Source organism: Oncorhynchus mykiss, chromosome 27 (genome assembly GCF_013265735.2).
Source record: "Oncorhynchus mykiss isolate Arlee chromosome 27, USDA_OmykA_1.1, whole genome shotgun sequence".
NCBI lineage: Eukaryota > Metazoa > Chordata > Actinopteri > Salmoniformes > Salmonidae > Oncorhynchus > Oncorhynchus mykiss.
In genome coordinates, this window is record NC_048591.1 from 43,967,258 (window position 1) to 43,979,262 (window position 12,005).

At 41.8% G+C, this 12,005-nt stretch overlaps 1 protein-coding gene across 4 annotated transcripts in view; it reads left to right on the plus strand.

Annotated features, from left to right (window-relative positions):
• Nucleotides 1–12,005, plus strand: part of LOC110508084 (T-lymphoma invasion and metastasis-inducing protein 1) — a 196,460-nt gene that overhangs the window by 94,132 nt on the left and 90,323 nt on the right. For all 4 annotated transcript variants that reach the window (XM_036965730.1, XM_036965732.1, XM_036965731.1 and 1 more), the window contains 3 exons: nucleotides 2,678–2,899; nucleotides 5,839–6,076; nucleotides 11,369–11,541. In XM_036965730.1, coding sequence (XP_036821625.1) covers nucleotides 2,678–2,899; nucleotides 5,839–6,076; nucleotides 11,369–11,541 — 633 coding nt within the window. The remainder of the gene's footprint in view (nucleotides 1–2,677; nucleotides 2,900–5,838; nucleotides 6,077–11,368; nucleotides 11,542–12,005) is intronic.

Genomic DNA, 12,005 nt, shown 5'->3' on the forward strand with positions numbered 1-12,005 from the left:
GTAGGCTAGGATCAGTATCTGTAGGCTAGGATCAGTATCTGTAGGCTAGGATCAGTATCTGTAGGCTAGGATCAGTATCTGTAGGCTAGGATCAGTATCTGTAGGCTAGGCTAAGGTAGGCTAGGATGAGTATCTGTAGGCTAGGATCAGTATCTGTAGGCTAGGATCAGTATCTGTAGGCTAGGATCAGTATCTGTAGGCTAGGATCAGTATCTGTAGGCTAGGATCAGTATCTGTAGGCTAGGATCAGTATCTGTAGGCTAGGATCAGTATCTCTAGGCTAGGATCAGGATCTGTAGGCTAAGATCAGTATCTGTAGGCTAGGATCAGGATCTGTAGGCTAGGCTAAGGTAGGCTAGGATCAGTATCTGCAGGCTAGGCTCAGTATCTGTAGGCTAGGCTAAGGTAGGCTAGGATCAGTATCTGTAGGCTAGGATCAGTATATCAAATCAAATCAAATCAAATTTTATTTGTCACATACACATGGTTAGCAGATGTTAATGCGAGTGTAGCGAAATGCTTGTGCTTCTAGTTCCGACAATGCAGTAATAACCAACAAGTAATCTAACTAACAATTCCAAAACTACTGTCTTGTACACAGTGTAAGGGGATAAAGAATATGTACATAAGGATATATGAATGAGTGATGGTACAGAGTGGCATAGGCAGGATACAGTAGATGGTATCGAGTACAGTATATACATATGAGATGAGTATGTAAACAAAGTGGCATAGTTAAAGTGGCTAGTGATACATGTATTACATAAGGATACAGTCGATGATATAGAGTACAGTATATACGTATGCATATGAGATGAATAATGTAGGGTAAGTAACATTATATAAGGTAGCATTGTTTAAAGTGGCTAGTGATATATTTACATCATTTCCCATCAATTCCCATTATTAAAGTGGCTGGAGTTGAGTCAGTGTCAGTGTGTTGGCAGCAGCCACTCAATGTTAGTGGTGGCTGTTTAACAGTCTGATGGCCTTGAGATAGAAGCTGTTTTTCAGTCTCTCGGTCCCAGCTTTGATGCACCTGTACTGACCTCGCCTTCTGGATGATAGCGGGGTGAACAGGCAGTGGCTCGGGTGGTTGATGTCCTTGATGATCTTTATGGCCTTCCTGTGACATCGGGTGGTGTAGGTGTCCTGGAGGGCAGGTAGTTTGCCCCCGGTGATGCGTTGTGCAGACCTCACCACCCTCTGGAGAGCCTTACGGTTGAGGGCGGAGCAGTTGCCGTACCAGGCGGTGATACAGCCCGCCAGGATGCTCTCGATTGTGCATCTGTAGAAGTTTGTGAGTGCTTTTGGTGACAAGCCGAATTTCTTCAGCCTCCTGAGGTTGAAGAGGTGCTGCTGCGCCTTCTTCACAATGCTGTCTGTGTGAGTGGACCAATTCAGTTTGTCTGTGATGTGTATGCCGAGGAACTTAAAACTTACTACCCTCTCCACTACTGTTCCATCGATGTGGATAGGGGGGTGTTCCCTCTGCTGTTTCCTGAAGTCCACAATCATCTCCTTAGTTTTGTTGACGTTGAGTGTGAGGTTATTTTCCTGACACCACACTCCGAGGGCCCTCACCTCCTCCCTGTAGGCCGTCTCGTCGTTGTTGGTAATCAAGCCTACCACTGTTGTGTCGTCCGCAAACTTGATGATTGAGGATCAGTATATGTAGGCTTGGCTAAGGTAGGCTCGGATCAGTATCTGTAGGCTAGGCTAAGGTAGGCTAGGATCAGTATCTGTAGGCTAGGCTAAGGTAGGCTAGGATCAGTATCTGTAGGCTAGGATCAGTAGCTGTAGTTTAGGCTAGGATCAGTATCTGTAGACTAAGCTAAGGTTGGCTAGGATCAGTATATGTAGGCTCGGCTAAGGTAGGCTAGGATCAGTATCTGTAGGCTAGGCTAAGGTAGGCTAGGATCAGTATCTGTAGGCTAGGCTCAGTATCTGTAGGCTAGGCTAAGTTAGGCTAGGGTCAGTATCTGTAGGCTAGGATCAGTATATGTAGGCAAGGCTAAGGTAGGCTAGGCTAAGGTTGGCTAGGATAAGTATCTTTAGGCTAGGATCAATGACCTCAACATGTTTAAGGGCAGGGTTGCAACCTCTACATCTGCGGAGACAGTATGGTCTCTAGGACGGGAGCCTGACGCTTTACTGTCAGTCTGATTACATATCTGTAGACCATTACAATGTCCATAGACCGTTGTTGTCTCACCTCTACCTGTGTGTGTGTCCGTCCGTCCCACCTCTACCTGTGTGTGTGTGTGTGTGTGTGTGTATCTCACCCGTGTGTCTGTATGTGTGTTTGTGTGTCTCACCCTTGTGTCTGTACGTGTGTGTGTGTCACACCCTTGTGTCTGTACGTGTGTGTGTCTGTCCGTCCCACCTCTACCTGTGTGTGTCTCACCTGTGCGTCTGTACGTGTGTGTTTCTGTCCGTCCCACCTCTACCTGTGTGTGTGTGTGTCTCACCTGTGCGTCTGTACGTGTGTGTTTCTGTCCGTCCCACCTCTACCTGTGTGTGTGTGTCTCACCTGTGTGTCTGTACCTGTGTGTGTCTGTCCGTCCCACCTCTACCTGTGTGTGTGTCTCACCTGTGTGTCTGTACATGTGTGTGTCTGTCCGTCCCACCTCTACCTGTGTGTCTCACCTGTGTGTCTGTACCTGTGTGTTTCCAGGATGTGACAGCCGGAGAGGGCAGTGAGTACGAGGACAGTGGCATAGACGGGGTGACGGCTTCGGGGGCAGAGCATCAGTCCCGGCGCTATAAGACCATGTCTATGTCCTTCTCTGTGTGCTCGGCGGCGGGGCGGAGCCTGTTTGCTGGCAGTGACAGCGGAAGCAGCAGCGGGGGAGGAGCCAGTGAGGGGGTCCAGGGGGTCTATGAGAACTTCAGACAGGTGGGTGGTTGTTCTGGTTCACACACACACACACACACACATATACAGTTGAAGTCCGAAGTTTACCTCAGCCAAATACATTTAAACCCAGTTTTTCATAATTCCTGACATTTAAACCAAGTAAAAATTCCCTGTCTTAGGTCAGTTAGGATCACCACTTTATTTTAATAATGTAAAATGTCAGAATAATAGTAGAGAGAATGATTTCTTTCAGCTTTTATTTATTTCATCACATTCCCAGGGGGTCAGAAGTTTACATACAATCAATTAGTATTTTGTAGCATGGCCTTTAAATTGTTTAACTTGGGTCAAACGTTTCAGGTAGCCTTCCACAAGCTTCCCACAATAAGTTGGGTGAATTTTTGCCCATTCCTCATGACAGAGCTGGTGTAACGGAGTCAGGTTTGTAGGCCTCCTTGCTCACACATGTTTTTGCAGCTCTGCCGACACATTTTCTTTTGGATTGAGGGCAGGGCTTTGTGATTGCCACTCCAATACCTTGACTTTGTTGGAAGACCCATTTTCAACCAAGCGTTAACTTCCTAACTGAGGTCTTGAGATGTTGCTTCAATATATCCACATAATTTTCCTTCGTCATGATATTTTGTGAAGTGCACCAGTCCCCCCTGCAGCAAAGCACCCCCACAACATGATGCTGCCAGCCCCGTGCTTCACGGTTGGGATGGTGTTCTTCAGCTTACAAGCCTCCCCCTTTTTCCTCCAAACATAACGATGGTCATTATGGCCAAACAGTTCTATTTTTGTTTCATCAGACCAGAGGACATTTCTCCTAAAAAGTACGATCTTTGTCCCCATGTGCAGTTGCAAACCGTAGTCTGGCTTTTTTATGGCGGTTTTGGAGCAGTGGCTTCTTCCTTGCTGAGCGGACTTTCAGGTTATGTCGATATAGGACTCGTTGTACTGTGGATATAGATACAGTTTCGTACCCGTTTCGTCCAGCATCTTCACAAGGTCCTTTGCTGTTGTTCTGGGAATGATTTGCACTTTTCACACCAAAATACGTTCATCTCTAGGAGACAGAACGAGTCTCCTGCCTGAGCGGTATGACGGCTGCGTGGTCCCATGGTGTTTTTGCTTGTGTAGTATTGTTTGTACCTTCAGACGTTTGGAAATTGTTCCCAAGGATGAACCATGTCTCCAATTTTTTTCTGAGGTCTTGGCTGATTTCTTTAGATTTTCCCATGATGTCAAGCAAATAGGCACTGAGTTTGAAGGTAGGCCTTGAAATACATCCACAGGTACACCTCCAATTGACTCAAATTATGTCAATTAGCCTATCAGAAGCTCCTAAAGCCATGACATAATTTTCTGTAATTTTCCAAGCTGTTTAAAGGCACAGTCAACTTAGTGTATGTAAACTTCTGACCCACTGAAATTGTGATACAGTGAATTATAAGTGAAATCATCTGTCTGTAAACAATTATTGGAAACATTACTTGTGTGTGGTTGAAAAACTACTTTTAATGACTCTAACCTAAGTGCATGTAAACTTCCGACTGTACATGTGTGTGTGTGTGTATACATACATACATACATACATACATACACAAGTTTGGTGTCACTTAGAAATGTCCTTTTTTTTTTAAAGAAAAGCACATTTTTTCCATTAAAATAACATCAAATTGGTCAGAAATACAGTGTAGACATTGCTAATGTTGTAAATGACTATTGTAGCTGGAAACGGCTGATTTTTAATGGAATATCTACATAGGCGTACAGAGGCCCATTATCAGCAACCTTCACTCCTGTGTTCCAATGGCACATTGTGTTAGCTAATCCAAGTTTATCATTTTAAAAGGCTAATTGACCATGAGAACCAATTTTGCAATTATGTTAGCACAGCTGGAAACTGTTGTACTGATTAAAGATGCAATAAAACTGGCCTTCTTTAAACTAGTTGAGTATCTGGAGCATCAGTACTGATGCCTAGAAGGCCAGCATGCCGGAGTCGCCTCTTCACTGCTGACGTTGGGACTGGTGTTTTGCGGGTACTATTTCATGAAGCTGCCAGTTGAGGACTTGTGAGTCGTTTGTTTTTCAAACTAGACACTCTTTCTAGTTTCGTTAGAGCCCGTTTGCGCTGTTCTGTGAAGGGAGTAGTACACCGCGTTGTACGAGATATTCAGTTACCCTACTCTTTCACCAATCTCTGCAAGATCCCGGACACTTACACCTACCAAGTTGGTGGACACTTCTAAGGGGAACTGCCCTAGCCCTCAACCTCCGATCCAACAGGTCCCAGACGTGCTCAATGGGATTGAGATCCGGGCTCTTTGCTGGCCATGGCAGAACACAGAACACGCATAGAACGAGCAGTATGACTGGTGGCATTGTCATGCAGGAGGGTCATGTCAGGATGAGCCTGCAGGAAGGGCACCACATGAGGGAGGAGGATGTCTTCCCTGTAACGCACAGCATTGAGATTGCCTGCAATGACAACAAGCTCAGTCCGATGATGCTGTGACACACCACCCCAGACCATGACGGACCCTCCCATCTCCAAATCGATTCCTCTCCAGAGTACAGGCCTCGGTGTAACGCTCATTCCTTTGACGATAAGCGCGAATCCGACCATCACCCCTGGTGAGACAACACCGCGACTCGTCAGTGAAGAGCACTTTTTGCCAGTCCTGTCTGGTCCAGCGATGGTGTTTTTGTGCCCATAGGCAATGTTGTTGCCGTTGGTGTCTGGTGAGGACCTGCCTTACAACAGACCTGCATGCCCTCAGTCCAGCCTCTCTCAGACTATTGCGGACAGTCTGAGCACTGATGGAGGGATTGTGTGTTCCTGGTGTAACTCGGGAAGTTGTTGTTGCCGAGTTTCCGAGTCTGTTATTCAGTAGTTTATGCTGCAAACAAATTGCTGTTTGTCCAGGGACAATAACGTTTTATTGATTTGAATGTAATGTTATGATCAGGAGTTGGAGATGAGCTCGTGTCAGACAGAGAGTCTGGAGGAGGCGGGGTCAGCACTGAGTGACGAACAGAGCGTCATGAGCTCAGCCTACCAATCAGATCCCCTGCTCAGCGTTGCCCAGGGAACCGTGAGGAAGGCGGGCCGTCTGGCTGTCAAGAACTTCCTGGTTCACAAGAAGAACAAGAAGGTGGAGTCGGCCACCAGGAGGAAGTGGAAGAGCTACTGGGTCTGCCTCAAAGGTACATACCCTACAGTATATACACACTGCTATCTAACTATCTACTGTATCTATTATTATTACTAGTACCTACCCTACAGTATATACTACTACTACTACTACACCCTATTACTACTATACCCTGTTACTACTACTACTACTATACCCTGTTACTACTACTATTACTACTATACCCTGTTACTACTACTACTATTACTACTATACCCTGTTACTACCACTATTACTACTATGCCCTGTTACTACTACTATTACTACTATACCCTGTTACTACTACTATTACTACTACTACTATCCCGTTACTACTACTACTACTATACCATGTTACTACTACTATTACTACTATACCCTGTTACTACTACTATTACTACTATACCCTGTTACTACTACTATTACTACACCCTATTACTACTATACCCTGTTACTACTACTACTACTACACCCTATTACTACTATACCCTGTTACTACTACTACTACTACTATACCCTGTTACTACTACTATTACTACTATACCCTGTTACTACTACTACTACTACACCCTATTACTACTATACCCTGTTACTACTACTACTACTACTATACCCTGTTACTACTACTATTACTACTATACCCTGTTACTATTACTACTATACCCTGTTACTACCACTATTACTACTATGCCCTGTTACTACTACTATTACTACTATACCCTGTTACTACTACTATTACTACTATACCTTGTTACTACCACTATTACTACTATACCCTGTTACTACTACTATTACTACTATACCCTGTTACTACTACTATTACTACTACTACTATCCCGTTACTACTACTACTACTATACCATGTTACTACTACTATTACTACTATACCCTGTTACTACTACTATTACTACTATACCCTGTTACTACTACTATTACTACTATACCTTCTTACTACTACTACTACTACTACTACTACTATACCCTGCTACTACTACTATACGCTGTTACTACTACTATACCATGTTACTACTACTATTACTACTATACCCTGTTACTACTACTATTACTATTATACCCCGTTACTACTACTATTACTAATATACCATGTTACTACTACTATTACTACTATACCCCGTTACTACTACTATTACTACTATACCCTGTTACTACTATTACTACTATCCCTTGTTACTACTACTATTACTACTACTACTGCTATTACTACTATACCATGTTAATACTACTACTACTACTACTATACCATGTTACTACTATTAATACTATACCCTGTTACTACTACTACTATTACTACTATACCCTGTTACTACTACCACTACTATACTCTGTTACTACTAATACTACTATCCCGTTACTATTACTACTACTACTACTATACCATGTTACTACTACTACTAGTACTATACCTGTTACTACTACTACTACTACTACTATACCCTGTTACTACTATTACTACTATACCCTGTTACTACTACTACTACTACTATACCCTGTTACTACTACTACTAGTACTATACCTGTTACTACTACTACTACTACTATCCCGTTACTACTACTACTACTATACCCTGTTACTACTACTATACCCTGCTACTACTACTATACCAGTTACTACTATTACTACTATACCCTGTCACAACTTTTACTACTATACCCTGTTACTACGACTATTACTACTATACCCTGTTACTACGACTATTACTACTATACCCTGTTACTACTACTATTACTACTATACCCTGTTACTACTACTACTACTCTGCCCTGTTACTACTACTACTAGTACTATACCCTGTTACTACTACTACTACTACTATGCCCTGTTACTACTACTACTAGTACTATACCCTGTTACTACTACTACTACTACTACTACTACTATCCCGTTACTACTACTACTACCACTATATCCTGTTACTACTACTATACCCTGTTACTACTACTACTATACCATGTTACTACTACTATTACTACTATACCCTGTTACTACTACTATACCATGCTACTACTACTATACCCTGTTACTACTACTATTACCTCTATACCCTGTTACTACTACTACTATACCCTGTTACTACTACTACTACTACTACTATACCCTGTTACTACTACTACTACTACTATACCCTGTTACTACTGCTATACCATGTTACTACTACTATTACTACTATACCCTGTTACTACTACTATTACTACTATCCCATGTTACTACTACTCTACCCTGTTACTACTATTACTACTATCCCATGTTACTAGTACTATTACTACTCTACCATGTTACTACTACTATACCCTGTTACTACTACTATTACTATACCCTGTTACTACTACTATACCCTGTTACTACTACTATTACTACTATACCCTCTTACTACTACTATACCCTGTTACTACTACTATTACTATACCCTGTTACTACCATTACTACTATCCCATGTTACTAGTACTATTACTACTCTACCCTGTTACTACTACTATACCCTGTTACTACTACTATTACTATACCCTGTTACTACTACTATACCCTGTTACTACTACTATACCCTGTTACTACTACTATTACTACTATACCCTGTTACTACTACTATACCCTGTTACTACTACTATTACTACTATACCCTGTTACTACTACTATACCCTGGTACTACTACTATTACTACTATACCCTGTTACTACTACTATCCCCTGTTACTACTACTATTACTACTATACCCTGTTACTACCACCATTACTACTATACCCTGTTACTACTACTATACCCTGTTACTACTACTATTACTACTATACCCTGTTACTACTACTATACCCTGTTACTACTACTATTACTACTATACCCTGTTACTACTACTATACCCTGTTACTACTACTATTACTAATATACCCTGTTACTACTACTATTACTAATATACCCTGTTACTACTACTATTACTACTATACCCTGTTACTACTACTATTACTACTATACCCTGTTACTACTACTATACCCTGTTACTACTACTATTACTACTATACCCTGTTACTACTACTATACCCTGTTACTACTACTATTACCACTATACCCTGTTACTACTACTATACCCTGTTACTACTACTATTACTACTATACCCTGTTACTACTACTATTACTACTATCCCGTTACTGCTACTATACCCTGTTACTACTACTATACCCTGTTACTACTACTACTAGTACTATACCCTGTTACTACTACTACTATTACTACTATCCCCTTACTACTACTACTATTACTACTATACCCTGTTACTACTACTACTATTACTACTATACCCTGTTACTTCTACTATTACTACTATACCCTGTTACTACTACTACTACTATTACTACTATACCCTGTTACTACTACTATACCTTCTTACTACTACTATTACTACTATACCCTGTTACTACTACTATTACTACTATACCCTGTTACTACTATTACTACTATCCCATGTTACTATTACTATTACTACCTTCCCCTGTTACTACTACTATACCATGCTAATACTACTACTACTATTACTATACACTGTTACTACTACTATACCCCGTTACTACTACCATTACTACTAAACCTTGTTACTACTACTATTACTACTATACCCTGTTACTACTACTATACCCTGTTACTACTACTATTACTACTATACCCTGCTACTACTATTACTACTATCCCCTGTTACTACTATCCCCTGTTACTACTACTACTATTACTACTATCCCCTGTTACTACTACTATTACTACTATACCCTGTTACTACTACTACTACTACTATCCCCTGTTACTACTACTACTATTACTACTATACCCTGTTACTACTACTATACCCTGGTACTACTACTATTACTACTATGCCCTGTTACTACTACTACTACTACTATCCCCTGTTACTACTACTACTTACTACTATACCCTGTTACTACTACTATTACTACCATACCCTGTTACTACTACTACTATTCCCTGTCCTTAGCCATACCCTGTTACTACTACTACTATTCCCTGTCCTTAGCCATACCCTGTTACTACTACTACTATTCCCTGTCCTTAGCCATACCCTGTTACTACTACTACTATTCCCTGTCCTTTGCCATACCCTGTTACTACTACTACTATTCCCTGTCCTTAGCCATACCCTGTTACTACTACTACTATTCCCTGTCCTTAGCCATACCCTGTTACTACTACTACTATTCCCTGTCCTTAGCCATACCCTGTTACTACTACTACTATTCCCTGTCCTTAGCCATACCCTGTTATATGCACACACACAGATGCTTTAAAATATATTTCAGCAACACACAGCTTGTATGAGTTTCTGAAGAGGTTTTTAAAATCTAATTTAGTACTGTATTCAGTGAAGTACATTTGTATTTATTCACGTCCGTGTATATGTCCTGATACTGCCCGTTATCTCTAACACCTTTTGACTGTATATGTTTCAAATCACATCCTATTCCCTATATAGTGCACTACAGGGCCTGGTCAAAAGTAGTGGACTCTATAGGGAGTAGTGTTCCATTTGGGATTAAATCTAAATATCACAGAGTAGGCCTTAAAACCCACTTGACTGGGTCACGTCAGCGTTCTAGAGTCACGCCAGCGTTCTAGAGTCACGTCAGCGTTCTGCTGATGCATGCTCCCTCCTGGAGAATCCAGGCCTGCACTACATACCGTTGGCCACTGGAGAGCAGAATTAAGTTGATTGAAAAAAAAGCAAGCTATTATTTATTTAATTTGTTGTGTTTTCTGCAGGGAAATGTCCCCTTGTAAGATATTTAAAGGAAGAAATATATTAGTTTCTAGAAATGGACATCACATTAAAGTGGCACTCCAGTCTCCGTTTCACCTCATTTAACACCTGACTGACTTAACAAAAGGCACATTTCAATAGGTGGGCCAGTTAAGTCTTGACATGGCACAAGGAGGAGGGTGGGGGGACCTTTCATCTTTAGTTCTCTACTGCTCCTCTGTTGGTCCTCGGGCAAAGGGGGAGGCGGATGACATCACCACTTCCCATCAGCCCAACTCCTTGAAGTCTGCAGTTGTCTAAAAAAAAAAAAACTATTTTCCTCAAAACATTTTATTTTATTTTTTACCCTTGAGTGTGTTCTTTACTGTATTTATACTATCACTTTTCAACAGGAAAGGTTCTAATATCACTGGAGGACATTTCTATTGATATTTATCAAATCAATGCATTTTGCGCTTTGTGACAAATGTTATAGGAAAAACAGCTATATACTAACATGTGATTGATCATTTGATGGTTTTGAGTAACTTCCTTTTTCCCCGTCTTCTCCCAGGATGCACTCTGTTCTTCTACGAGACAGACGGACGGTCGGGGATCGACCACAACAGTGCTCCTAAACATGCGGTGTGGGTTGAGAACAGTATCGTCCAGGCCGTCCCTGAACACCCCAAGAAGGACTTTGTCTTCTGCCTCAGCAACTCTCTAGGAGATGCTTTTCTCTTCCAGGTAGGTGGTGTGTGTGTGTGTGTGTCCTTCCTTGGTCAGGGAGGCTCTGTGTGTGTCCTTCCTTGATCAGGGTGGCTCTGTGTGTGTCCTTCCTTGGTCAGGGAGGCTGTGTCACCTCCACAATGTCACCTCTCTTGATCTTGAAGGAGTCATTATGTGAATGAAAATGCCTCAATTGTTTTTCTATCTTAGATGTACAGTGTTCTAATCTGCTTGGTCATTCCTGTCTTCAGAGACCTGGTCTACTGTTTCTGTCTTCAGAGACCTGGTCTACTGTTTCTGTCTTCAGAGACCTGGTCTACTGTTTCTGTCTTCAGAGACCTGGTCTACTGTTTCTGTCTTCAGAGACCTGGTCTACTGTTTCTGTTTTCAGAGACCTGGTCTACTGTTTCTGTCTTCAGAGACCTGGTCTACTGTTTCTGTCTTCAGAGACCTGGTCTACTGTTTCTGTCTTCAGAGACCTG